This window comes from Lolium perenne, chromosome 3 (assembly GCF_019359855.2).
Source record: "Lolium perenne isolate Kyuss_39 chromosome 3, Kyuss_2.0, whole genome shotgun sequence".
Lineage (NCBI taxonomy): Eukaryota > Viridiplantae > Streptophyta > Magnoliopsida > Poales > Poaceae > Lolium > Lolium perenne.
Genome location: NC_067246.2, coordinates 43,897,602 through 43,919,850, shown reverse-complemented (window position 1 = coordinate 43,919,850; position 22,249 = coordinate 43,897,602). Strand labels below are relative to the sequence as shown.

Below are 22,249 nucleotides of genomic sequence, written 5' to 3'. Positions count from 1 at the left end.
AAGCTTATAGCAAATAACTTAATGACGAGATCTTATGCTACGCTTAATTGGGTGTGTCCATTATATCATTCACACAATGACATAACCTTGTTATTAATAACATCCAATGTTCATGATTATGAAACTAATCATCTATTAATCAACAAGCTAGTTTAAGAGGCATACTAGGGACTTCTTGTTTGTCTACATATCACACATGTACTAATGTTTCGGTTAATACAATTCTAGCATGATATATAAACATTTATCATAAACATAAAGATATAAATAATAACCACTTTATTATTGCCTCTAGGGCATATCTCCTTCACTTCTTCCTCCTAAAGTTTTGATCTTCTCGTTTTGGAGGATCCTCATCCATCTTGTGCACCTACATGTATCTCGACAAAACATTGAAGGTAAAATCCTATTATAGTGTTGTAATCAAACACATAGAACACAAAAAGGAGATTTTGCACTTCCAATCTCTTCCCTTTTTTTGAGGGGATCTCTTACCTTTTTTTGGTGTTTGATGACAACACAAGACTTGGCAATTTAAAAATAGATATTATGATAAAAACGACAAGGTTTACAAAATAGAGACGAAGCTCCCCCTAGATGTGTGCGCATTTGATAGTTGCATTTGAATATAAGTACACAACATTACACGAGTAAATCTACCCCCATATTTTGCAATCCAACAACATGTGCAAGATAGAGAATAACAAGTAAAACATATCTTGCACAACCCAAGGCGTATTACAAGATATAGAGTTTGAGTATAGAATCCTTACCTTAGCCATAGATTTCTCAAACTCAATTATCAATATGCTCTAGGAATCAAGGCACCAGAAAAGAGAGAAGTTCGTGCTAAGCATCCCATGAGATCACTTCTGGTAGTCCTCCTTAACATAGGCATCCCGAATGGGCCTGCCGAAGAAGCTACCCGGGGTTTCCTAAAGGCCCACGATCCGAAGAATACGAAGCCCGGAAGCCCATTGGAGTGTCGATATGGAAGATAGAGATAGATTAGGAATAAAGAGATATGTAATTATACGGGACGAACTCAGAAAGTCTCCCGATATTTGTAACTTGTATGGCACGAAAACCTCGGCTCCGCCTCCTATATAAGGGGGAGTCGAGGGATAAAGAAAGGATCGATTTCATTGTCAACACTTCCTCGATTTCCTCCTTATCTTCATCACTGGGGTTGCTCTCATAGTCCTCATCATCACCATCCTCCTCCTCCTCATCATCTTCTTTCATGGACTTCTTGGCCTTTTCTTTGTATGTGGAGGAAACATCCTCAAAGTCGGCCAAATGGATCTTGGAATTGTTTCATGCCTCATAGGGGATGGTGGAGGATGACTTGTCGGGGCTCTTGGGAGGTAAATAAACAATAGGCTCTCCCGTTTGACGCCTAGCATCATTCGCCATGTCGCTTTGATTCGTCAATACGACATTGTTTTGCGTATGATTCTTTAATTTGTATTATTGAAGTAGATGCTACTTTTCTTTCTCTCTGTCAAAATCAAATCCTTAAGTTGCATTTCGTCGCTAAATGGTTTTGTTTTCACCGTGCGATATACAATACAAATACTATGAATGGGAAAAGAGAATAAACATGTTGTTCTAAATGGACGAAAAGATGGCGACAAAGACTAGTATATAAGTTTCAACATGTTAGATGTTTGCGGTAGTTTAGAATCTGACAATCCAGCTAAGGATAACTACTTCGTTGCATCTCCCTCATACAGAACATATATAGTTACATCACCCTCCCAGAGAATAATTTTTAGGGTGTGTCTAAGTCTTAGTCGACTGAGACTTAACTTATGTCTCAGTCAGTGTTTCGATGTGGGCTTAAATAAAATACAAACATTAGCAAACACGAATCTTGAAGCAGAAACAAAATCCAACGATAGAGCATGTGATTGAGACATTAGCTGCGTCTCAGCTAGCTGAAACTTAGCAATTCCTTAATTTTTATACTTGAAGGAAAATGGCAACAAGACATACGCGGAAACAGTTGACTTGAAAAAAAAATGGAAACGATACCAACATACAATAATATTGTTCCATCACCCGCATTGAAGACACACAATTTGTTGCATCAAGAATAATGCTAATCAGATGCAAAATACACGGAAGGATGTGCCAAGTAAATGTTGGACAATTCCCTGGTGGAACCTTTAAACCCATGTGACGGTCTCACCCTCACGCTTTCAAGCATTGGCGAACATTTTAATATCAGCCTTAAGAAATCATGCTCATGCTGCTCTCCATTGAAGCCCAAGATTTCCACTTCTTCAAGATTTGTACAGAAGATACTTTGGCTTCTCCAGTTCTTAGGCGTATCGCAACGACAATTTTGTAGGCAAACTTGTTTCACCTAAACCAAACGATAAGCATTGCAATGCATTATTTACATGTGCTAGGTTATTGGTTGAGACCTTATATCAAACCAACATACATATATTGTATTGAACATGTAATTTGCATCTATGAATGATCAATAAGGATGGCGAAGAATTACCTTGGGCAACTGTGGCAGGATGACCTTAAGTACTTTTGCGGCGACACAAATTCGACGGATTCGAAGGAGTTGCAACACAAGTGCTCCATAAATATGCCAAGCTGGTTCAAAATTTATCTCTACCGTAGAGAAGTTGGTAACCGGAAGTTGCTCCATTAGGTGTGCAAAGTTCAGCTCTGCATCCAATTTACTCTGCAATACATTTGGACATGATATTATGCATTGAACAAAATAAAATTTATGGTGTAAACCAAATGGCAAATCGACTAGGGGCAGATATATATACACACATCGGCATTCAGGTGCAAGCACATGACATTCTCCATGGTCTGTACTCTCAGGCTCTGGACGCACCAAGAACCAAACACCAGAGCCGATCTTGTATACCAGCACTGCCATGAGACATCCTGCACCACTGGCGCCGAGATTGACACACCGATATCCCCTCCGGCACGGGCATTGACATGCAGTTTTTCAAGCATGGGGGTTACAATATCGATACCGTGGCATTCCCCGACATTCCAATTAACATCAAGTTTCTGCAGTGAGGCCGAGTGGACCGTCATTTTGCCTGTAGATACGGCCACCTTTAGCACACGCAGCCGTGGGCAGCGGGCAACCAATGTGCCAATTTCGACTGTGCTGCATAGATTGGATAGGGATAGCCTCTCGAGCCTAGAGAACTCGCAGGGCTTCAGTGATTTGAAGCTTACATTTCGTAGGCTCATCTCGATCGACGTGGTATTGGCGAAGCAGGGCAGGTTGGCTTTAATTTCTTTGGCACGCCCACTAGAGTGGGATCCCTCGAAGTTGTCAGTGACGAGAAGCTCGTGCGGGGAGAGCCTCTCCATGGTACGGAGAAGAGAGGCGAAGCGAGCCGAGCCGATGCCATCTCTCCAAGGAATTTCGAGGCCGAGGGTGGACAACACGAGGCCGAGCGGTACCATCTTTTGGAGTGTGGCGAGTGCCTCTATGAGCGACTGGAGCCCCATCCCGCAGAAGGTGACACCGATAACGCGTAGGCGTGGGCATCGGTTAAGCAATATGCCAAGGTCGGTGATGTTGCCGGAGAGGGTCAGCTTTTCGAGCATGGGGAACTGCCCGGACGGTGGTAGCATGATGCCAAGGGGACACGTGTGTAGATGGGTAACGCTCAGCACGCGCAGGCGTTGGCAGTTGTTGAGCAATGAGCCAGTATTGACCCTCAGTGCGGAGAGGGACAACTTCTCTAGCGCGGGGAACTCGCCATGCGATATGTGGATGATATACCTGTCCGAGTAGGTGAGGCTGAGCACGCGCAAGCGCGGGCAACGAATGAGCAACGGTCCAATGCTGATGATTTGCCCGGTGATGGATAGACTCTCGAGCGCAGTGAACTCGCCGTCCGGCAGTGGCTGAATCCAGGTGTGCCCCGCGTCTATGTCGATTGAGGTGGCGCGCTCGAAGCAAGGCAGCTCCAAGCAAAGCTCCTTGACGTTCAAGATTAGGTGCCTCGGCGAGAGCCGCACGGCCGCGCGCAGCAACGGGCCGGTGCCGGCGGTGCCATGGCGGCTCCACGGAAGGCCGATGTCAAGAGTGGAAACCTGTGGTGAGGCAGTAGCAAAGCGGTGGAACAATGCTTGGATCGTTGCGGGAGCTAGTCCGCGGAAGGTCAGATCGGCAGGGCAGCTCCAGAGGCCGATCCAGAGACCGCGCCAGCGACGCGAGAGGACGCTGGTCTGCGCGGCGGTGCGGATGCAGCGCAGACGTGCGAGAACCAGGAGAAGCATCTCATCAGGGAGAGCGCTGATGCGGTCCATGCAACAGTAGCGAGTTCCATGAGGATCAGACGGCGGCGGCGACGAGCGCCTGAGGCGACGCCCCGATCGCAGCTCCATCGAAGGAAGACGTGAGAGCGCCGTGAGCCGCTGCAACTTCGTCTATTAACGTCACAGAGCCCATCCCATCCCATCCCATCCCAGCCCAGCCCAGCCCACGATAGATCAACTCCGAACACCAAGCCCGTGATAGTCACCAGGAAAAAATTGCAATTATATTTATTTGTACATATTCGAGATAAGGAGCACATTATATGAGAACCTGTGATAATGTGAGAAATAAACTAAAGAAAACATGAGGAGAAAATTTTCAATTAGACATGTAGTCTACAAGTCCTTAAATATTGACTAATAAAAAAATGAATATTAGCATTTCAGTAATGTATGGAATGTAAAAGTAAATAGATTAGCAATTTTATTACCTATTGATATGAGAAAATTTTAGTTAAGTGTGTTATGCGTATGTACCGTGTTTTCCAGACCATCAAGTCTTCACGAGATGTGAGATGGCAGCATGGTTATTTATCAAAACCGTGGAGTATAATGTAGTGGAGTACCTACGAAGGTTGCTGATAATTAACTGAATGTTATTTACCAAGTGAAAACTAAACGCTAGAAGAATCATTTAATACCAAATCCACCACGCAAATGCACCTGTCAGTACCTGCTTGTTACATCTAATGAGAAGTGAATGCTCCGCCGACTTTCATATACATGAATAATGCGCTTCGCCTTTTATAATGATTTTCCCTCTATATATATGTACTCCACCTCTTCTCCATGTAGATAAGAGGCTATGTTAGTGGACTTATGCATCAGATATGTGTCATTCGCATACACAAAATGGGGAAAATGAGAGGATTTAAAAAAATGTAAGAACATATGAGAACATGAGGCATCGGGAGTAGGGTCACTACCACAAATCTCCGTTCCTCGAACTTGGGAGGAGAGATAGCTGGTTGATCTCAGAGAGACCGGGATAATGCAAGCTCTTCTTTGAGCATTGAAGAACACGAGGAAAACACCGCTTCACATCCATGTACGTTGTCCCTCTTTGCTCTCACGGTGATCGGTAAAACAAAGAAAATGAACAAAAGGCAGTGCGCGCATAATCGCCCTAAAGATGACCAACTGTGCAAAACCCGGTGGCGTAGATTGGTACGTCCGTCGTGCGCCGTTCATTAGGAAGTGATAGTACTCTGATTTTCCTCCGACCGATATGCATGCAAGTACCGCCTGTAATCCATTACCCACCACCGGACATGCAAACATGCATGCATGAAGCAAATTGTATGCATACATGTGTGTAAAAGCAGTAACTATAATCAAACTATCACGGGAACACTGGCCTTGTCCAGTTCGATTTTGTTTTGTTTTCTAAAAAAAGTAGAGTTAATTTTTGATTTTTCCCATGTAATATCATATATGTAGGGTTTAGATACAATGTTCACGAGAAGATTGCTAACCTATGCTCGACAGTAACCATATCCTTCTTCTTTCACATTTTGCTTTTACCGCAACCCCATTCCTTGGCTCCAGCTAGTTCCCATTACTCTAAAAAAAGCTGATTCTCTTTCTCTCCTTCCAAATAAAATGTGAAACTTGTGTTAGGGCCATTTCTTTTGAGCTTATGCTTATAGAGAAGCCAGCTTATAGATTTCGGTGGAGAGAAACTCCAGTGGGGAGAAGCTCCTAGAAACACTTCGTCCCCTTCTTTCGGGCTTATGAAATATAGAATTGTTTGTTGTGCAATGTCCGTACTGCCCCTAAATTTGATGTGCAGCTGATTATTATCTGAACATTTATATACAACAGGTTAGCCTCCAAACAGAACATGAACAGTTCGTCATGTTCTTCCAAATACACAAAGCAGGAACAATTCGTTCCCTTCTTCCAAATATAGTACAGAGGAACAGCAGGTGCGGGGGCGAGGGAGGCAGCGCCGGCGAGCGGTGGTGGAGCGGCAGGGGCGGGGGCGGCTGCGCCGGTGAGCGGTGGTTGTGCGGCAGGGGCGGGGGCGGCTGCGCCGGCGAGCGGTGGCTGCTAGCGGCGGGGCGGGGCAGGCAGCGTCGGCGAGCGGTGGTGGAGCTGCAGGGGCAGCGCCGGCGAGCGGCGACTGCGAGCGGCGGGGGCGGGGGAGGCAGCACCGGCGGGTAGCCAGCGAGTGGCGGCCGCGAGCGGTGGGGGCGGGGGAGGCAACGCCGGCGGGAGCGGCGGGCGACCGCTTCCAGTTCTGTCGATGCGGGAGAGGCCGAGTGTGCTCGATGGGATTTCGTGGTCAACCGTTTTCTCAAGTGGAGGGGCAATCTATTGTAAATTATACCAAACTGGAGGGCAAGTAACGTACCGGTTCGGTTCTCTCAGCTAGAAGCTCGGGAAACTGCTCTCCATCAGTTTCTAGAATTGCACTGAAAGCTGGCTTCTCGGTGAAAATAAGCCCAGGTTAAGCCAGAGAGTTCTTTTGGGCTTCTCATGTTTGGCACCTAGAAGCAGCTCTAGAAGCCCAAAAGAAGTGGCCCTTAGTTGGTCAATTAAAGGCTACTAGTACAAATGCCCGTGCTTTGCCACGGGTACGGTGCATAAATATAATGCAACCTAGTAACGATGTGTCATATTTGTTGGAAGCTGCATAAAGAATGGAGTCACTATTGCCTGTTGTTTATTTGATATTTGTGTAAACATATTGTTGTCTGAAATCATAAATTCAGTCACCTGCAATTTTAATTTTCTTCCACATCGATCTTGGGTTCTAAAATAAGTGCACTGCAAATTAGTTTTTCAAGATGTAAAAAGAGTGCATATACATGGCTTGTGTGCGCCTGGATTCATGGCTTGTCACCTGTAAGATGTAGATGAAAAATGAAATTAGTTTTTCAAGATGTAGAAGATGCACTAAAATATATGGCTTGTCTGTTGAATTTAACTTTCCTTTTAGTAAAACACATGTCTTTTAACTCCAATCTATTTTTTACTGAGTTGTGTTTTGTTGCCGGAGTAACTTAAATAGGTCTCATAGCCCAACAAACTTGCATTTGAACAGTAGACCAAATTTATCTATTAGGTTAGCATTTGGTGGATCGACATATGGTGAAATGACCAATGATTACAATAGAAGGTCGACATTAGAATCCACAATCACACAACCAATTTGTCATCTTTCAAGTCTCAGTTTCTCATGTTCATCATTTAGTTTTAAGTCGAGAAAACTCAATTTTCACCAATGTGTCAGATGACCCTAGCAAGTTGTAATAAGAATTCCTTATTTTTCAAATAAAAAATGTCATGATACTGAGTGAAATGTATCTATCCAGAGGTCTTAGACAAAATACTTCTTGTCTAGAATTTCATGATATTCTTTTATGATATATACAGTTTTTTAATTTTTTATACCAAGAAGTCACCTTAATATTTTAGCTACCGAGCCACTTTAAATGTGCCTAATGCCTTAACATGTAAGAAGCAAAATTCTTAAATCTTCACATAAAATTTGTTACCATATAATATTATCTAATGATGATTACAATGTTTTGATGATTCAAATTTACTCTTCCAATAAAAACAGTAATAATTTTTATACTTTCTCTTTTTAAAATTAATTGACACAACTTTAAATTAATAAAACACAAAAGTGAATTACGCACAAACCGCTCACTCCCCTTTCTCTTTCTCAATCCATCCCTCCCATCGGCCCGCCGCTCCCTCTTCTCTATCGCCGCCGGCTCGGGTGAGCTCCCTATCCCGTATCGCCACTGGTCCCCGCCGCCCGGTCAGGTCCTGCTCCCTTAGCCCTTGTATCGCCGCCGGTCCCTATTGCTAGTACTCCCTCTGTTCCGGAATGTAAGGAGTTTGGGGTGTTACGTACAAAATAATTTGCACTACAAAATATAGCGACTTGCCCGTTTTGCCCCTCCACCACCCACTCGTGGAGCACACCTGCTCCACTCGCTGGCCACTCCACCCACGCCGCCGCCCTCTCCCTGGCGCGCGCCGCTGCCCCCGCCCTCTCCCTGGCCCGCGCCGCCGCTTGCCCCTCTCCGTGGCGTGCGTAGCCGCCGCCCTATCCTCTAGCATGCGTCGCCGCTGGCCGATGCCGCTTCTCAACCGCGCGCAGAGCCACCTGCTCGCATCGCTCCACCCCCTCGCCTTGGTCCACCCGCTCCTCCCATGTCGCCGCCGCTCCCTGTCTCCCTAGCGCACATCGCCGCTGCAACCTCTCAATTGCCGTCCTCTCCAACAAAACTACCGCATCGAGGTCGACTTCAAAATGCATTTTTTTTCCTCCACTGGCGACCAGATTTACAGCGGCGGTGCTCGATCTGAGAGAGCCATGGTGAGGGCGGAGCTCCAATCGTGGTGTTGGCAGTGGTGCGGAGCTCCAATCGTAGCCAGAGAAGGCCACCTTCCAGATCTTGGCGAATGCACGGAGGATGAGGTGGTTGTGGTGGTGCGGTGCCTTGAGGGATTCGAACCGGTGGAGGAGCTTCCGCAGCTCGTCGCCGTCCACGATCTTCGGTGGCGTCCTGGAGAGAGCGGACGGTGCGCTCTATTTCGCCGAGCTGGAGCACGAGTGCGGCCACGCTGGGCGTGCTCCTCACGACGGAGGGCGACCCGCGACGCGACCTGGAACCAGGTCATCTTTTGGCTCACCGGCGGCAGCGCAGGGCGTGTTCTTACCAAGGTACGTATAGAGGAAAACAGCAATTGCTACTGTATCTTACCACGGCAAGATTGGCCCTGCTGCTACAGTTTTAGTACTCCACATGAACGTTAGGAACTTAGCCATGAGATTATAATCCCGCATGAACCTTATTTTACCTGAATATTTTCTGGAATCAGCGACGATTTTGGCCGAGCACAGTAACATTCGTTGTTTGTTTTGAACATTGTGAATGAGAAAATACATTCAGTTTTGCATCGCATAGATTAGTCAGTACTCGATGGTTTAGCTTCCAATTCCAGTGGCAAAGGTCAGTTTTATTTAGTTCAACATTAGTTTAAGCTTGTCCTTGGTTTGGATGACCTGTTCTTGTTCTTTTACTAAGTTGCGGCAACTTCTGTAGCAATGTTGTTGTTTTTTATTTAGCTCGAGTGATATGTTATGTCATTATAGCCTAGAAGTTGCAGAAGAGTTATATTCATACAGGCGAAATGGAGTAGGTGTGTGTATAGCTTTACTGGATGTTTCGTAGATAAATGCCTCGATTGTCCCTCAACTGCAACTGAACTCTCCCTCAAATGTCTGTTTGTTTACTACATCTGCCTCCTTTTTTTTATTACCTGCGGGTGATAAATTTTCAATTTGCTGTGGGTTATACTCCAGGGAAGCCATTATACTCTGTAATTCGGCATTCTTCTTTCATAATTACTCTGGCTAACTTCTGTGTTTATAATAGGGAGGAGCATGCCTGAAGAAGACGAACAAATCAAAGACATCCAGTGCCTAATCGAGGGAATTTTATCAGTTCGATCCTTGCATTTAGTACGACACAAGCTGATGATTCTGAAGATCTCTGTTGTTGTATCTTCTCAGTAAGGTACTCTTTTCTATGTTGGCCAAATGATAGAAATTGCTTAACTCCTGTTTCTTTGACACATAGTGTTGCTTGTGCACTGAACCATGAATTTGTAACTGAAAATTGCTTAACTCCTGTTTCTTTTTGACAAAAGCTGATAATTCTGAAGATGTAGTGTGCTTGTTATATAAAGTTGCAAACTAATGCTTATTCATACGACTCTGCACGTCTTACATGAATTTGCAAATGAAAATTGTAGAGTATATAAAATTTGCAAATGAAATTGTTGATACAATCGAGAGTTTGTTCACAGTTCATTGAAATATGTAAATAGTAGGACAAATGTCGGTTTCAAACACCCTGCAATAATATGAAAATGAAACCTTGACTGCTGAAACTATTAAGCATGCACCTATATGTTAGTAAATGGGTTTTCAATCAGTATGTAACTAAGTGCAGTTAAAAGTTTAGACGTAGAGGAACAAGCGGGGTAAGTTCTCTAAGAGTTATATCTGCATTTACATTTATAGGGGCTTCTTACTCTATGTAAGGGATGAGACAATAAAGAGGTGAACTCGAAACATACTGTTAATATGTTAGCCAGCTCCTTTTTGATGTGGTATGGGGAAAGAGAACTTATAGAATATCAGTGGAAATATTCTGACCCAGAAAGATTGCAACACAAAGAAAAGCAAGAAAAAAAAGGAAAAGAAGGCAAGCTGCATCTTGTATTCAAAATAATTGGGATTAGTTTAATTCTTCTCAAAATAATTGTCTTACATAACCTTTTGTTTTCATTACATGAGTATATATGTGAAATACCGAAACTCTAGGCTTCCTTATCTTGGGAATACTTCCTTCCATTGTTTAACATGTTTAATATTAAAAACTCTAGGCTTCTTAATAACCATGCTTAATATTCATGTCGGAATGACATGCGCTATTTCTTTAAATATTTTTTTCCATATCTAGACATATATTTTTCATGTATATAGCTGCCTGACATCTTGGTACCGTATTTTTGTGTTTATTATTGCAGCCAAAATTTGCACAAATCACATATAAAGGTAAAAAGTGGGAACAGAAAAGTAAATCAAAAGGTTTACATAGGAATTCGCCTCCGATGCATGAATTCTTCCTTAAAGCAGTGAAAGAAGCAATGCGGTCCTTCATTTGAAATATTGTTGAGGAATTTGGTTCTGCTACTCGAAATGAATAAAAGTTCCAAGTTTTGTTCGATGGTGATTCTTAGGAAAGCTTATCAGCGAAGTGTTTAACACAATGATTCTGCAATGGCATTTGAGTCTTGAACTCTTGTTCTATCTATCAATTTTCGACTGACTTAAGTTAACTGCTGCCGTTCTATTGTTGAAATCATATGTTGCCAACCTGGTACATTGAGTTAATGATATTGCTCCTCAGTAGTCACTTTGTTTGTTGTCTGACAGCTGACTTACCTTTTGCTAGCTTTTTGACACATCCATGCTTATGTACTGTATGTTTCATATGATTCTACAAGGCATCATGGAAACACGAATTAGCATTTGGAATTCACGAAAATGCTTTCATAGATCAGCTGACCTATCTTTTGCTAGCTTAGTGTGCAGACACGATGAATCTTGATTTGTATATATCTATATTTCTTATTTTCTCAGGAACCGTGGGAACATGTGTTGATTAAATTTTTTTGTTTGATAATGATTGAGATTTAGTTTCATGCTCGTCCAACTTAAGTGTGATGTGCTATCCTGATGTACAACTGTTAAGATGCCATACTACCATTAGTATTATTGCTGCTGCCCATTAGTGTTCATTGTCATGTACTCCTAGAGTAATTTGAATGGAGAAATGTCCTGCTGGGAATGACAGTTACGATCAGAACATGAAATTAATTTATACAGAGCTTACATTATAGAGTATGGGCATTACTCCAATGTTGTATTCAGTATCTTGTTTCAGAGTATAAAGTTCGAATATCTGCTGTCAACATTAGCAAGCCTTCATTCTTATTTCCTCTATTTTGTGTACAGGAAAAGGAGTGGTGTACCCACCTATTTTTGGGAATTCACTGTTCTTGATGTCATTTCTAACCACACCTCCGTCAGAAGTCTGCCCCGTGGGCAGCGACTGAGGTCGGGCCGCCGCGTGCGCCCTGCCACCGTCCGCGCCGTGGCGGCGAGTGAGGCCGGGCCGCCGCGCACCCTGCCACCGTCCGGGCCTTCGTCTTCCACGGCGAATCGACCGCACCGCCGGCCACCCCTTCTTCCAGCTCCAAGATGTGGAGGCGACTGAGGCTGTCCGGGCCGTCGCGTTAGCTGGCCCAGGAAATACAGTGCGGCGCCATGGATGTTCCGCTCATCGCCGCAATCGGCCAGGTGGGGACATGTTGGCTCGCTCCGCCCAGCTCATCGGCGGCCCCCGGCGACCCCAGCTAGCACGCTGCTCCGAGGCCCCTCATTGACCCCCGTGGAGGCGGCGAGCGTGCTGAAGCTCAGGCTGGAGGAGGACATTGACTGCGTCATGAACCCTCTCCTCTTCGGCTCTCCTTCATTCTCGTCGGCAGAGGCAGAGGCTCAGACCTGGTCTTCCACGAATCCGCAGCTGCGAGCCTCCTCGAGCGGCCCAAGTACGGCATGCTCCTGGATTTGATGATCGACGCCCATGCCCACCTCGCCCGCGACTGGTCACTGGTATTTTGTCGTGCCCCACACTGCTCAGTTCGCGTCTGTTCAATATTTATTTCTAGGTTATAAAATTTACAAGCTCAATTTCCGTTTGTAGGCTATAGCTGTTGAGGAGTTGGAGAGGACAAAATTATATGGAGAGCAATTGCATATATTCAGAAAAGCCTTCCTGTTTTATAACATAGGTGAATCCTTTCTTTCACATATAAGTGTGCAACGAGTATTTATATATATGCTTAGACATGATAAAATTATGTAATTGACATTCTATGTACAGAAAAGAAATGGAATTCTCCATTCTCAATTGTATATTTTCCTCACTTAGTTTGATCTCTTCCTCTCTTAGCTTTTGTCTATACCGGATTATTTGTCTGTGTTTGACAAATTCCCTTTTTTTGTTGGCTCTACAGCATTCTTTATACTTCCTCTATATAGCCATTGGTGTTTTCTTTGCTCCATGGTTCTGAACTCTTGTTGTACTTGTTTTGTTTTAGGCGCAAGGATGTATTATTCTTGAGCAGCTGGAGGAGTTGATGGTCAGATAAGTAGGTGGATTCTTGGATCAGTCCACCAATTTACAGATTTAAAATATTGGGTCAAGGGTATAGCTGTTGAGAAAAGACCAACCGATTTTGGTGGAATCAGATGATGACCCTTTCAGTTTTTGGTTAGACAAAGGCCAACCATCTAAGGTGGAATCAAAGGTGATAGTTGTCTTTGGCCTATTTGCGCAGCTGTATAATTGAAACCTGTCCAATAATATAAGACATTTTGTATAGCTAAATTTTAAGTAGTAGAGATTAACTAAAAACATAAGCAATGTAATTACAACACCGCATCATGTAATAGTGAACAAACATCACATCACCTCGTATTAGTGATTCTCCACACCTATGGACGCTTAGTCTTACGTTAATACCTAAGGAAAATATTTCAGAGATTTTCTATGAAAAATTTTCAGGGTATTGGCTATTACGGAAGGAGTATTCCATAGAGAAAATTAATCCAGAGAGCACATAACTTGGCAAAATGAAATTCTGGACCAGCATCACATGAAATTGTGAAGGCATTACTGGACACACAATCTAGAGTAACTCAAGTGAGCAACAAAGCTGGCAGGTACACCCTTTGTCCCTCTCGGTGTAATTCAAGATGTGCATGCACACTTCTTTCTGTATTGTAAGAATGCATTGTTACTGATATCTGAGAGTGAACACATCGACTTCATTGCTTTTCAGGGTGAATGCATTCTTACAATAACATAATGTCTTCCATTATCCGCGCAAGTAGTAGGAGTAAAATGGTGGCTAATTAGAAATATTTATGTAGTGGTGTCGATGTGTTCACTGCTCTTTCTGGTGCTGTTGGAGCTCTATATGGTACACTGCATGGTGGCGCAAATGAGGTAAACTTTATTGAGCTTCCTCCTTGTTGATGCATTTAAGCGATACATTATTCAGGATCTATTAGTCTTTGTTGTTTAGGAGAATAGGAACCCATCTCATGTACTCACTGCCTTCCGAGACGTAGGGTTTTATAGCACCCATGTCGGGTTGCCGTACTTCCGCACCAAGGCCATAGCACCCATGTAGCGACGCATCTTGTCACGTGGACCACCGATAAATGTTCCCGGCAACATTGTACGCTTTCCAATAGCATCGGCACTACCCTGAACATCTGTTGAGCTCACCTATGAACATGTGGTAGTCATAGAGTTAAAAAAATACTAAAGATAGTCATCAAGATGATGATTGCCTTGACATGCATTAACATCATTTTTGAACGGTATCATAGAGTTAAAAAATAAAGAAAGAGCTTAAGCAAGGTGATGAATTGCCTTACCTGAGCGTTGTCTCCTGATTCACTCTCTTTCTTATCATTTTCCACAATCTCTCCCATCTGAATATCAATCGAACACATATGTGAAAGGTAGTCATGGAGTTAAAAAAATAATAAGATAGTTAGGAACATGATGAATTAGTTTGTGAATAGTTTAATTTATACTGTTGTATTTCTTCTCTAATTCTTAATCACACATATATACCTTTATATCTGAAACAGTCACCTGATTTTGGGTGAAAATTAGCACACTTAATCTGTGTTTCACAAGTGATTTAAAACTTTTATATGTGATAAGATGTTGATGATAAGGTCAATTTTGAGCTATTGGGCTGCAGTCAGTAAGCTCCTTGATTAGTATGTTAAATATGCTAGAGTTTTCAGACATCTTATGTACTATTATTACTGTATAAATTCAGAGATTCAATACAATAGAGCATTGGGCGCTTGGTAGCACCCCAGAGCAAGTGGTCAGGGTGAATACATGTACAGAGTATAGAGTATAGAGTATGGACCTGGAATCATTTTGCTCGGACGGGTAGAAGCCTTATACATATGGTTAGTGAAGTTTGATGTTAAGTGCAGTTTAGCGACTTCATTGCTTTTTAGTATTTAGTACTACATGGTTACCGAATTTGACGATGGTTCATTCCAAAATTAGCTTAAGTTGCCTTTTGTGTGCAGGTTATAGCACGAAATTAGCTGAAGTGGACCAAAGTGTACTTTTTGTGTGAGTTGTTCCGTAGGGAAAGCGGTGTTCTCCTCGACGACAACATCAACAGGTAGTTTTTACAGTTGAGTGTTTGATTGAAGTTTGTTACTTATTTTGATTTAGATGGGCGAGTCATCGGCCGGAGAACACATGACCCGGCACTAAAGTTGATTGTATTTTATCTATGCTCTCTAAATTAATTGTCTGTTTGCTCTGTGATTTGATAGCCATCAGGATCAGTAAGGAGCATCTGGAATTAAAGAACAGATATGGTTACAAGCAAACTCCCTTTCAATCTGAGAACAAAGGTGAATAGAAAAATCTTTGGTTGTGATTCTGTTTGTTAGTCGGCAAGTTGGTAGTAGTATATTAAGTAGTCAAAATGGTCTATTTCTTTGGTTGTTGCATGGATCTTTTGACGATAAGAAAAGAAGACATGCCTTTTGACGATAAGAAAATAAGACATGCCAAAGAAGATCATTTATTCAAATAGTACAGGAAGTGCTTATTGATGATGAAACTATTTTGCTATTTCTCGCTTTCAACAATAAACTATTTTAGTGTGATGGATGCAAAGAATAAAAGTTATGATCTTTCTTTAGAAAAATAGTTTGCAAAAATTTGTTAGTTTCAGATAAAGTGATACTACAAATGCTTTGTTTGTTCATCAGAAATAATTTGTACTTCTAGCTGCATATATTCACTTTCGTTCTTCAAAATGAGTATACGATAGGCAGGATGGTAGTTAGCTATATTTGTATTTCCAGTAGCACAATACAAGAGTAAGCTGACTTCTATGTAGTTAGCTATATTTGTATCTCTCCGAAAATTTTACGAAGGACATATTGTGTTAAGGAATGTTTCCAGTAGCACCATTTCTGTATTTTGTTCATATTTGTCTGGGCGGTTCAAAATTTCTGGGCAGCAACTTGATATGTCATTTTACCATTTCAGAAGTGCTCAAATTTGGATATAATTTGAACAGTAGGCTCATATTAGTATGTTTGTTTTTCTGTTCTTTCCCCAGATTTCTCTTCCCAGGATCTTCCCTTGGAAGGCTATGCCGCCAAGAAAGCAGCGAAAAAGGGGGTGACCACCGCTACCAAGTAGCAGCAACCACAACCGCCCGACCCGCCTGGACCTGACGCTCCCGTGCAGGAGAAGCTGCGGTGGCTTGCTGACCAAGAGAGTAAGTGTCTCAGAGCCCTAACTCCTTACCGATATGCTTTGCTTTTTATTCTTTTTTTACTGATTTTGATTTAATGCTTGATTTCAAACGTCAGCTAGGATTCCTCATCCGAAGTAGTTTGGAGTGGACGGGGAGTACAATTTCATGGTCATTGATCTTCTTGGTCCAAGTCTGGAAGACTTATTCAACTATTGCAACAGAAAATTCACTCTTAAAATAGTACTTATGCTTGCTGATCAGTTGGTAAGTTTTTCTTACTGTATCATAGCATTTTGGCTGTTAATATTGGCCCACCTATTTGACATAATACCAACGGAAGTATCTATGTGCAAAATCAAATCTTATGTGTAATTGTTTTGTCATTTTTACCGCCAAATTAATGCATTCAAATATTTTTATACAGATTGCTAGGGTAGAGTACATGCACTTGAGGGGCTTTCTTCATCGTGATATAAAGCCGGATAACTTTCTTATGGGTTTAGGCCGTAGAGCAAGCCAGGTTGGTTCCATTCTTGCACATTTTTATTTGCCCGACTTGATTTATCAATTTTGTTTCCTTTGTATTTGCATAATTCGTAGTGGCATTATACTATTTATAGTTTTTGACCTGGTCCGTGATACGCTAAAGAAAAGTTATATCATCTGGTAGCTTGGCACTTCAAACAGGGTAGAAGCCAGGGTTGGGCAAGCTTGTGGCTAGTCCAGCCTGAGGCGAGTGTTCAATTTTAGACTCTCCTCTCAGTTCGTTCTTTATCAGATTAGATTGATATAATCGTGTTTGTCTTCTTCCCTTAGGATTGGTTCTTACTGCTTGGTGGAACGGGAAGGGAGGCTAAGGAAACACAAGTTGTTGGTCTCTATGCTTTATAGTGTTGTTGGTGCTACAGATCCTATCATGTGCTTCTTCTAAACAGGTTCACTTGCATCTTATATAGGATCATCTAGATGATGTAGATGAGCAAATTTTTGTGAATCTGTGATCTTCAGCTCCTTTTGTATTTCAGTGATAACTATTAAAGGCTAATTTTATTTCAAGGAGTTAAGCATCAGTGTCGACCCATTGTCGAAGTGGCCATGGCTACGGAAGCCAGCTTGCACTTGATCTCCAGATTGTGTTGGAGGTTGCTAGCAGGAAAGATTGTTATCGTTTGATCGGTTACAGAGGATGGGTATAGGGAAGGCGGCTTTCGCTGGTGTGTGGTATGATCCCTGTCTGTTTTGTTATCATGTCTTTATCACTGTTTGTGCCAGATTTTAACTTATGTCTTTCTCCTGTCCTGTGCTGCACTATTTTTTCCCCATCCAGATACACTGATTTCTCAACTAATGGTGTACATGCTAGCGGGAAAGATTGTTATCGTTCGTGTTTTGGTTGGTTACAGAGTAACCCATTGATTTGAAAGGTATCATTTTTTTGCTTTCTATATTGTGCCATCTAAGAATTTGCTCATGCTACTCAGCCATTTCAATGAGTAGTTGGGTCTCCAATAGGCTGGCCTTTCTTTCATCCATGTCATCAAGGAGTAGTACTTCAACTACTTTATCATATTCAGTTAGATTTGGTTCTCTTATTATCTTCGGGTGGTATGGACTGAAACAGTAAGAAATTGTGATCCCTCTGTTAATCTGTAGAAAATAGGTTTGTCATATTTTTTTCCCGGAGTGAGTAGAGTGCACGATTAGGTGGTAGAATTGCAATTGCGCTGGATATTTGATTACGTAATGTTTGCTTAAGAGTGATTGTGAACCGGAATATCATGTACTCCCTACTAATAGATTACTCAATCACCAGGAAGAGATGATGTCTCAGGCACCCAGAGATTCCCAATGGTTGTCCTACTGGGCGTCCGATTAACCTCTCATTATCAGTGTTGCTTATATTTCCATGCTATACACTACCATAACGGGAAAAATAACATGCTGCTCTTAGCATCTGTCTATATCTCCACAAAATTCTTTCAAGGTAACAAAGATCTTCTCTAATCTACCACTTCTTGAGTTGTGTGATTTAACTGCCAGTGCCGAGGCATTTGATGCAAGACAGTCCAGGTAAACAAGCTTATGATGTTGTTCATTATGCACCCAGTCCAGTATGCACACATACCATAAACTGATTACTTGAATGCCTTATACTTTGGTGCCAATTCATTTTTCACCTCTTAATGTTTGAACTTTGGTCTCATTTTTACAGGCTGTAACTTATCTTACTCTCCTACAACATCATAATTGTTGGAATACTTACATTTTCGTCGGCGAGGATAGCATGGTAGATTAGATCACCTCCTCTGTTGTTTTTTATTCGACCAGAAATAAGTTTCGCAGTTGCCTCCCAGGATCTATTGTAGATATGCAATTGTTCCACATTGCAGAATGTAACATGACTGCAATATAAACGGAGAAACATGAGTAAAATGTGATGCTAAGAACATGAGTATGGCGACAGAGAACTTACCTTGGTGCCATTACCCTCTTGGCGGTGTGGCGGCTGAGAAGGTATTGACTCAGCATGGTGGTAGATTGAAAATGGATCAGCTGGACTGAGATGAAGATGGATGACCTTAGCCTGGAGTTTTGTATGCGTTTCGGTAAAGAATTGAGATATGGTAAGATGGTTCATTCCTTTTTGCAATTAGATCGTTCTGGGGTCGTGAGTTTGGGCCGTGTGATGGCATGTAACCTTGTTACGTGATTTGTGGAGATGCGGTTTGGAACAGTTTTTGGAACCTTGTAATTTATTGTAAAGAATTGAGATATGGTAAGATGGTTCATTCCTTTTTGCAATTTATTGTAATTTATTGTAATTAAGATCGTTCTGGGGTCGTGAGTCTGGGCCGTGTGATGGCATGTAACCTTGTTACGTGATTTGTGGAGATGCGGTTTGGAACAGTTTTTGGAAAGTTATCTCTATACTGTAAATATCACGGGATTTGTGGAGTTATTATTGACGTATTGGGCCTGGCCCATGTGGAGGACGGACAAACGTATTGACGAAAGGAAACGACGAAACGGATTGACGTATTGGCAGATGGCGGAATAAGGAACCAATTGAGTCTTTTTAAGTAGTAGAGATATGATTTCAGTTATACAAGGAACACGTAAAATTTATCAGTCAAAGGCCATAATTCCAGGCTATTGCAATTCGCAAGTTCAGGTGGATGAATGGATGAATGCATTGCTGAAAAGAAAAGGGAGCCCCTCCACTCACACACATCCATAATCCATTCATCACATACTCGACGCAAAGAATCGTGTCCACCAGATTGACCCACTAACACAAACTACCTACCGCTGTACAACACCTACCTTTTACATAGAACCATATCGACAAACAACAAAAGAATCTCCGGTTATGGTCGGCCACATGTCTGAACCGGTGCAAACTTCTTGCTGAAGGATTCTTCCTTACTGGCAGCGTCAAGGCTGTCTTGAACTGCTTGAATGCAGCATCTCAACAGCTTTTTTGATATCAATTGCACGCTGCGCATGGTATTACACACAGAATTTCGGAACCTCAAAGAAAGTACAAACAGGATTTGACTAATCGAATGGAAGATCGAACAAAAACTACACCTAGTAAATATACATGCACAGTCTACTATATAAAACACCATATAATATATAAGCAGAAGCACAAGGAGATAGAAAAGGCACATTTAATTTACCATGTCACCGGGAACTCTCCTGGTTAAGTTAGCATTCGAGGTGGCTCGTGTGGTCGGTTTTCTTTTCTTGTGGAAGGATCCACGGAGAGAATCCATCATTGAACCTTCAGGCCACTTGCCACTTCTGTCACTTGGATCCAAGTTGCTAGGGCCCCACGTATATCACAGACTTCCGCACCTGCAAATAACAAAGTCAATGCGCTTAATATGGACCAAAGATGCAGTACTGCGGCACATAATGCTCACTGTTGGACCAAGACATGCTTCACCTTATCCCTATGAGGAAATACGAAATAGATTGGATCGGTGTACCCTCTAGGGGTGCCCGGGCTTCACTTATATATTGGCCATGACTTGGCATACAAGATTACATAGATCTCATCTAGAGATTGTTACAACAACCGGTTTAACTATACAACTTGTAACACACGAAAACTAGAGATAGAATTATATCGTAACAGTCTATCTACAACTCGTTTAACACTCCCCCTCAAACGCAACTCTCTAAATTGAGATGCCGTTTGAATGCTTCGAGTTGTTTCACCGGTAGAGGTTTAGTGAAGCCATCTGCAACCTGATCGCCAGAAGGAATAAATCGGACTTCCAGCTGCCTGTTCGACACTCTCTCTCGAACAAAATGGAAATCCACCTCAATGTGTTTGGTCCTTGCATAAAACACCGGGTTTGCTGATAAATAAGTGGCTCCCAAATTATCACACCACAAACATGCTGTTCTTGGCTGTTTAACACCAATCTCTCTAAGGACTGACTGAATCCAAATAATTTCAGCAGTTGCATTAGCAAGAGATTTATACTCTGCCTCAGTGCTAGAGCGAGAGACTGTCGCCTGTTTCCTAGCACTCCAGGAAATCAAATTAGGACCAAAATACACAGCAAACCCTCCTGTAGAACGGCGATCATCTGGGCATCCTGCCCAATCAGCATCTGAAAAAGCACTCACAAGTGTGGAAGAAGATCTTCTGATTCTCATACCAATATCAACGGTGTACTGAAGATATCTCAAAATACGCTTCACTGCAGCCCAATGCAAAACTGTCGGCTCATATAAATATTGACAGACCTTATTAACTGCAAAGGAAATGTCAGGTCGTGTCATACACAGATACTGAAGACCACCAACTAGGCTTCTGTACCGTGTCACATCATCAGGACTTAAGAATTTCCCCTCATATTTTGTTAACTTCTCTGTTGAGGACATAGGCGAGGTGACACCCTTGCACTTCTCCATCCCAGCACGCTTGAGCAAATCTCTTGTATACCTCCCTTGCGAAAGAGTGATACCATCAGCCACCTTCTTTACTTCAATGCCTAGAAAATAGTGCAAGTCTCCAAGGTCCTTGAGAGCAAAATCTCCTCTCAACTGCCGAAGTAAACCTGAAACTGCTGCTTGTGTAGAGCTCGCCACAATGATATCATCAACATATACCAGTACAAACATAGTGACTTCAGGTTTAGCAAGGAAAAATAGAGATGTATCAGATTTTGATGGAGTAAAGCCAAGTTGCTGAAGCTTAGTACTCAACCGAGCATACCAAGCTCGTGGTGCCTGCTTCAACCCATACAACGCTTTGTCCAACTTACAAATAAGCTGATCACCTTTCTCAAAGCCAGGCGGCTGCCTCATATAAACTTCCTCTTTCAGAACACCATGCAGAAATGCATTCTGAACATCAAGCTGTCGAAGCGTCCACCCTTGTGAGACTGCAATGGACAGAACAAGTCTAATAGTGGCAATTTTCACAACCGGACTAAAAGTATCCTCATAGTCAATACCGTAACGTTGTTTGAAACCTTTAGCAACCAACCGTGCTTTATACCTCTCAATAGTACCATCAGATTTCCTTTTAATTTTGTACACCCACTTACAATCAATTATGTTTCTCCCTTTTCTGAACGGTACGAGGTGCCATGTCTGATTCCTCTCCAAAGCATCATACTCTTCCTGCATAGCAGCCTTCCATTTTGGATCCTTGAGAGCCTGATTAACATCCTCAGGTTCTCATGTAAGACACAAGTTACCATACCGAACATAACCATCATATTGCCTGTTGGGCTTGACAATTTTATTTTGCAGCCTTGTCACAGCACGAGCCGGCGCAGAAGATCCTGGAGGAGGTACAGTAGCCATTCCAGGCGTGGCGGGAGAGGGATCTCTCGATCCCGCAGAAGAGGCCGCAGAGGATCCAGACGCAGAGACCGAAGGTGACGCCTGCCCCGCGTGCGTCGTCTCCTCGCTCGCCACGTCGCGGCCCGCAGGGAATGTCGGACTGCTCTCTGCAGCAGCTGACGGGGCAGCA

General features: G+C 42.7%; 1 protein-coding gene and 1 long non-coding RNA gene across 19 annotated transcripts; one reads left to right on the top strand and one right to left on the bottom strand.

Moving 5' to 3' along the window:
- Positions 1-1,995: 1,995 nt before the first annotated feature.
- Positions 1,996-4,392, bottom strand: LOC139837861 (uncharacterized). The gene is made up of 3 exons (XM_071827161.1): positions 2,806-4,392; positions 2,516-2,707; positions 1,996-2,371 (listed from the first exon to the last, which is right to left on the bottom strand). The coding sequence occupies exons 1-3, from the start codon at positions 4,390-4,392 to the stop codon at positions 2,105-2,107; spliced, it is 2,046 nt and encodes a 681-aa protein (XP_071683262.1). The 3' UTR covers positions 1,996-2,104.
- Positions 4,393-8,153: 3,761 nt separating this feature from the next.
- On the top strand, positions 8,154-19,050 carry LOC127341433 (uncharacterized). Of its 18 annotated transcripts, none has more exons than XR_011754792.1 (19): positions 8,154-9,010; positions 9,726-9,866; positions 10,885-10,912; positions 11,876-12,535; positions 12,627-12,714; positions 13,024-13,233; positions 13,491-13,648; positions 13,859-13,934; positions 14,788-14,926; positions 15,053-15,162; positions 15,308-15,388; positions 16,108-16,269; positions 16,364-16,512; positions 16,673-16,768; positions 17,065-17,183; positions 17,306-17,469; positions 17,576-17,672; positions 18,062-18,318; positions 18,461-19,050. It is a non-coding gene; the product is annotated as an uncharacterized lncRNA (long non-coding RNA). The 18 variants fall into 18 exon arrangements; XR_011754793.1 differs by having other exon boundaries at positions 17,274-17,469; XR_011754797.1 differs by having other exon boundaries at positions 17,257-17,469.
- The last annotated feature ends 3,199 nt before the right edge of the window (positions 19,051-22,249 follow it).

Excerpts from the sequence above, each read along its gene's own strand:
- LOC139837861 (XM_071827161.1), bottom strand. The coding sequence starts at position 4,392 with ATGGAGCTGCGATCGGGGCGTCGCCTCAGGCGCTCGTCGCCGCCGCCG. Across the intron at positions 2,708-2,805 it reads GCTTGCACCTGAATGCCGAT|AGTAAATTGGATGCAGAGCT; the intron begins GTGTGTATATAT and ends AATGTATTGCAG. Across the intron at positions 2,372-2,515 it reads TCCTGCCACAGTTGCCCAAG|GTGAAACAAGTTTGCCTACA; the intron begins GTAATTCTTCGC and ends CGTTTGGTTTAG.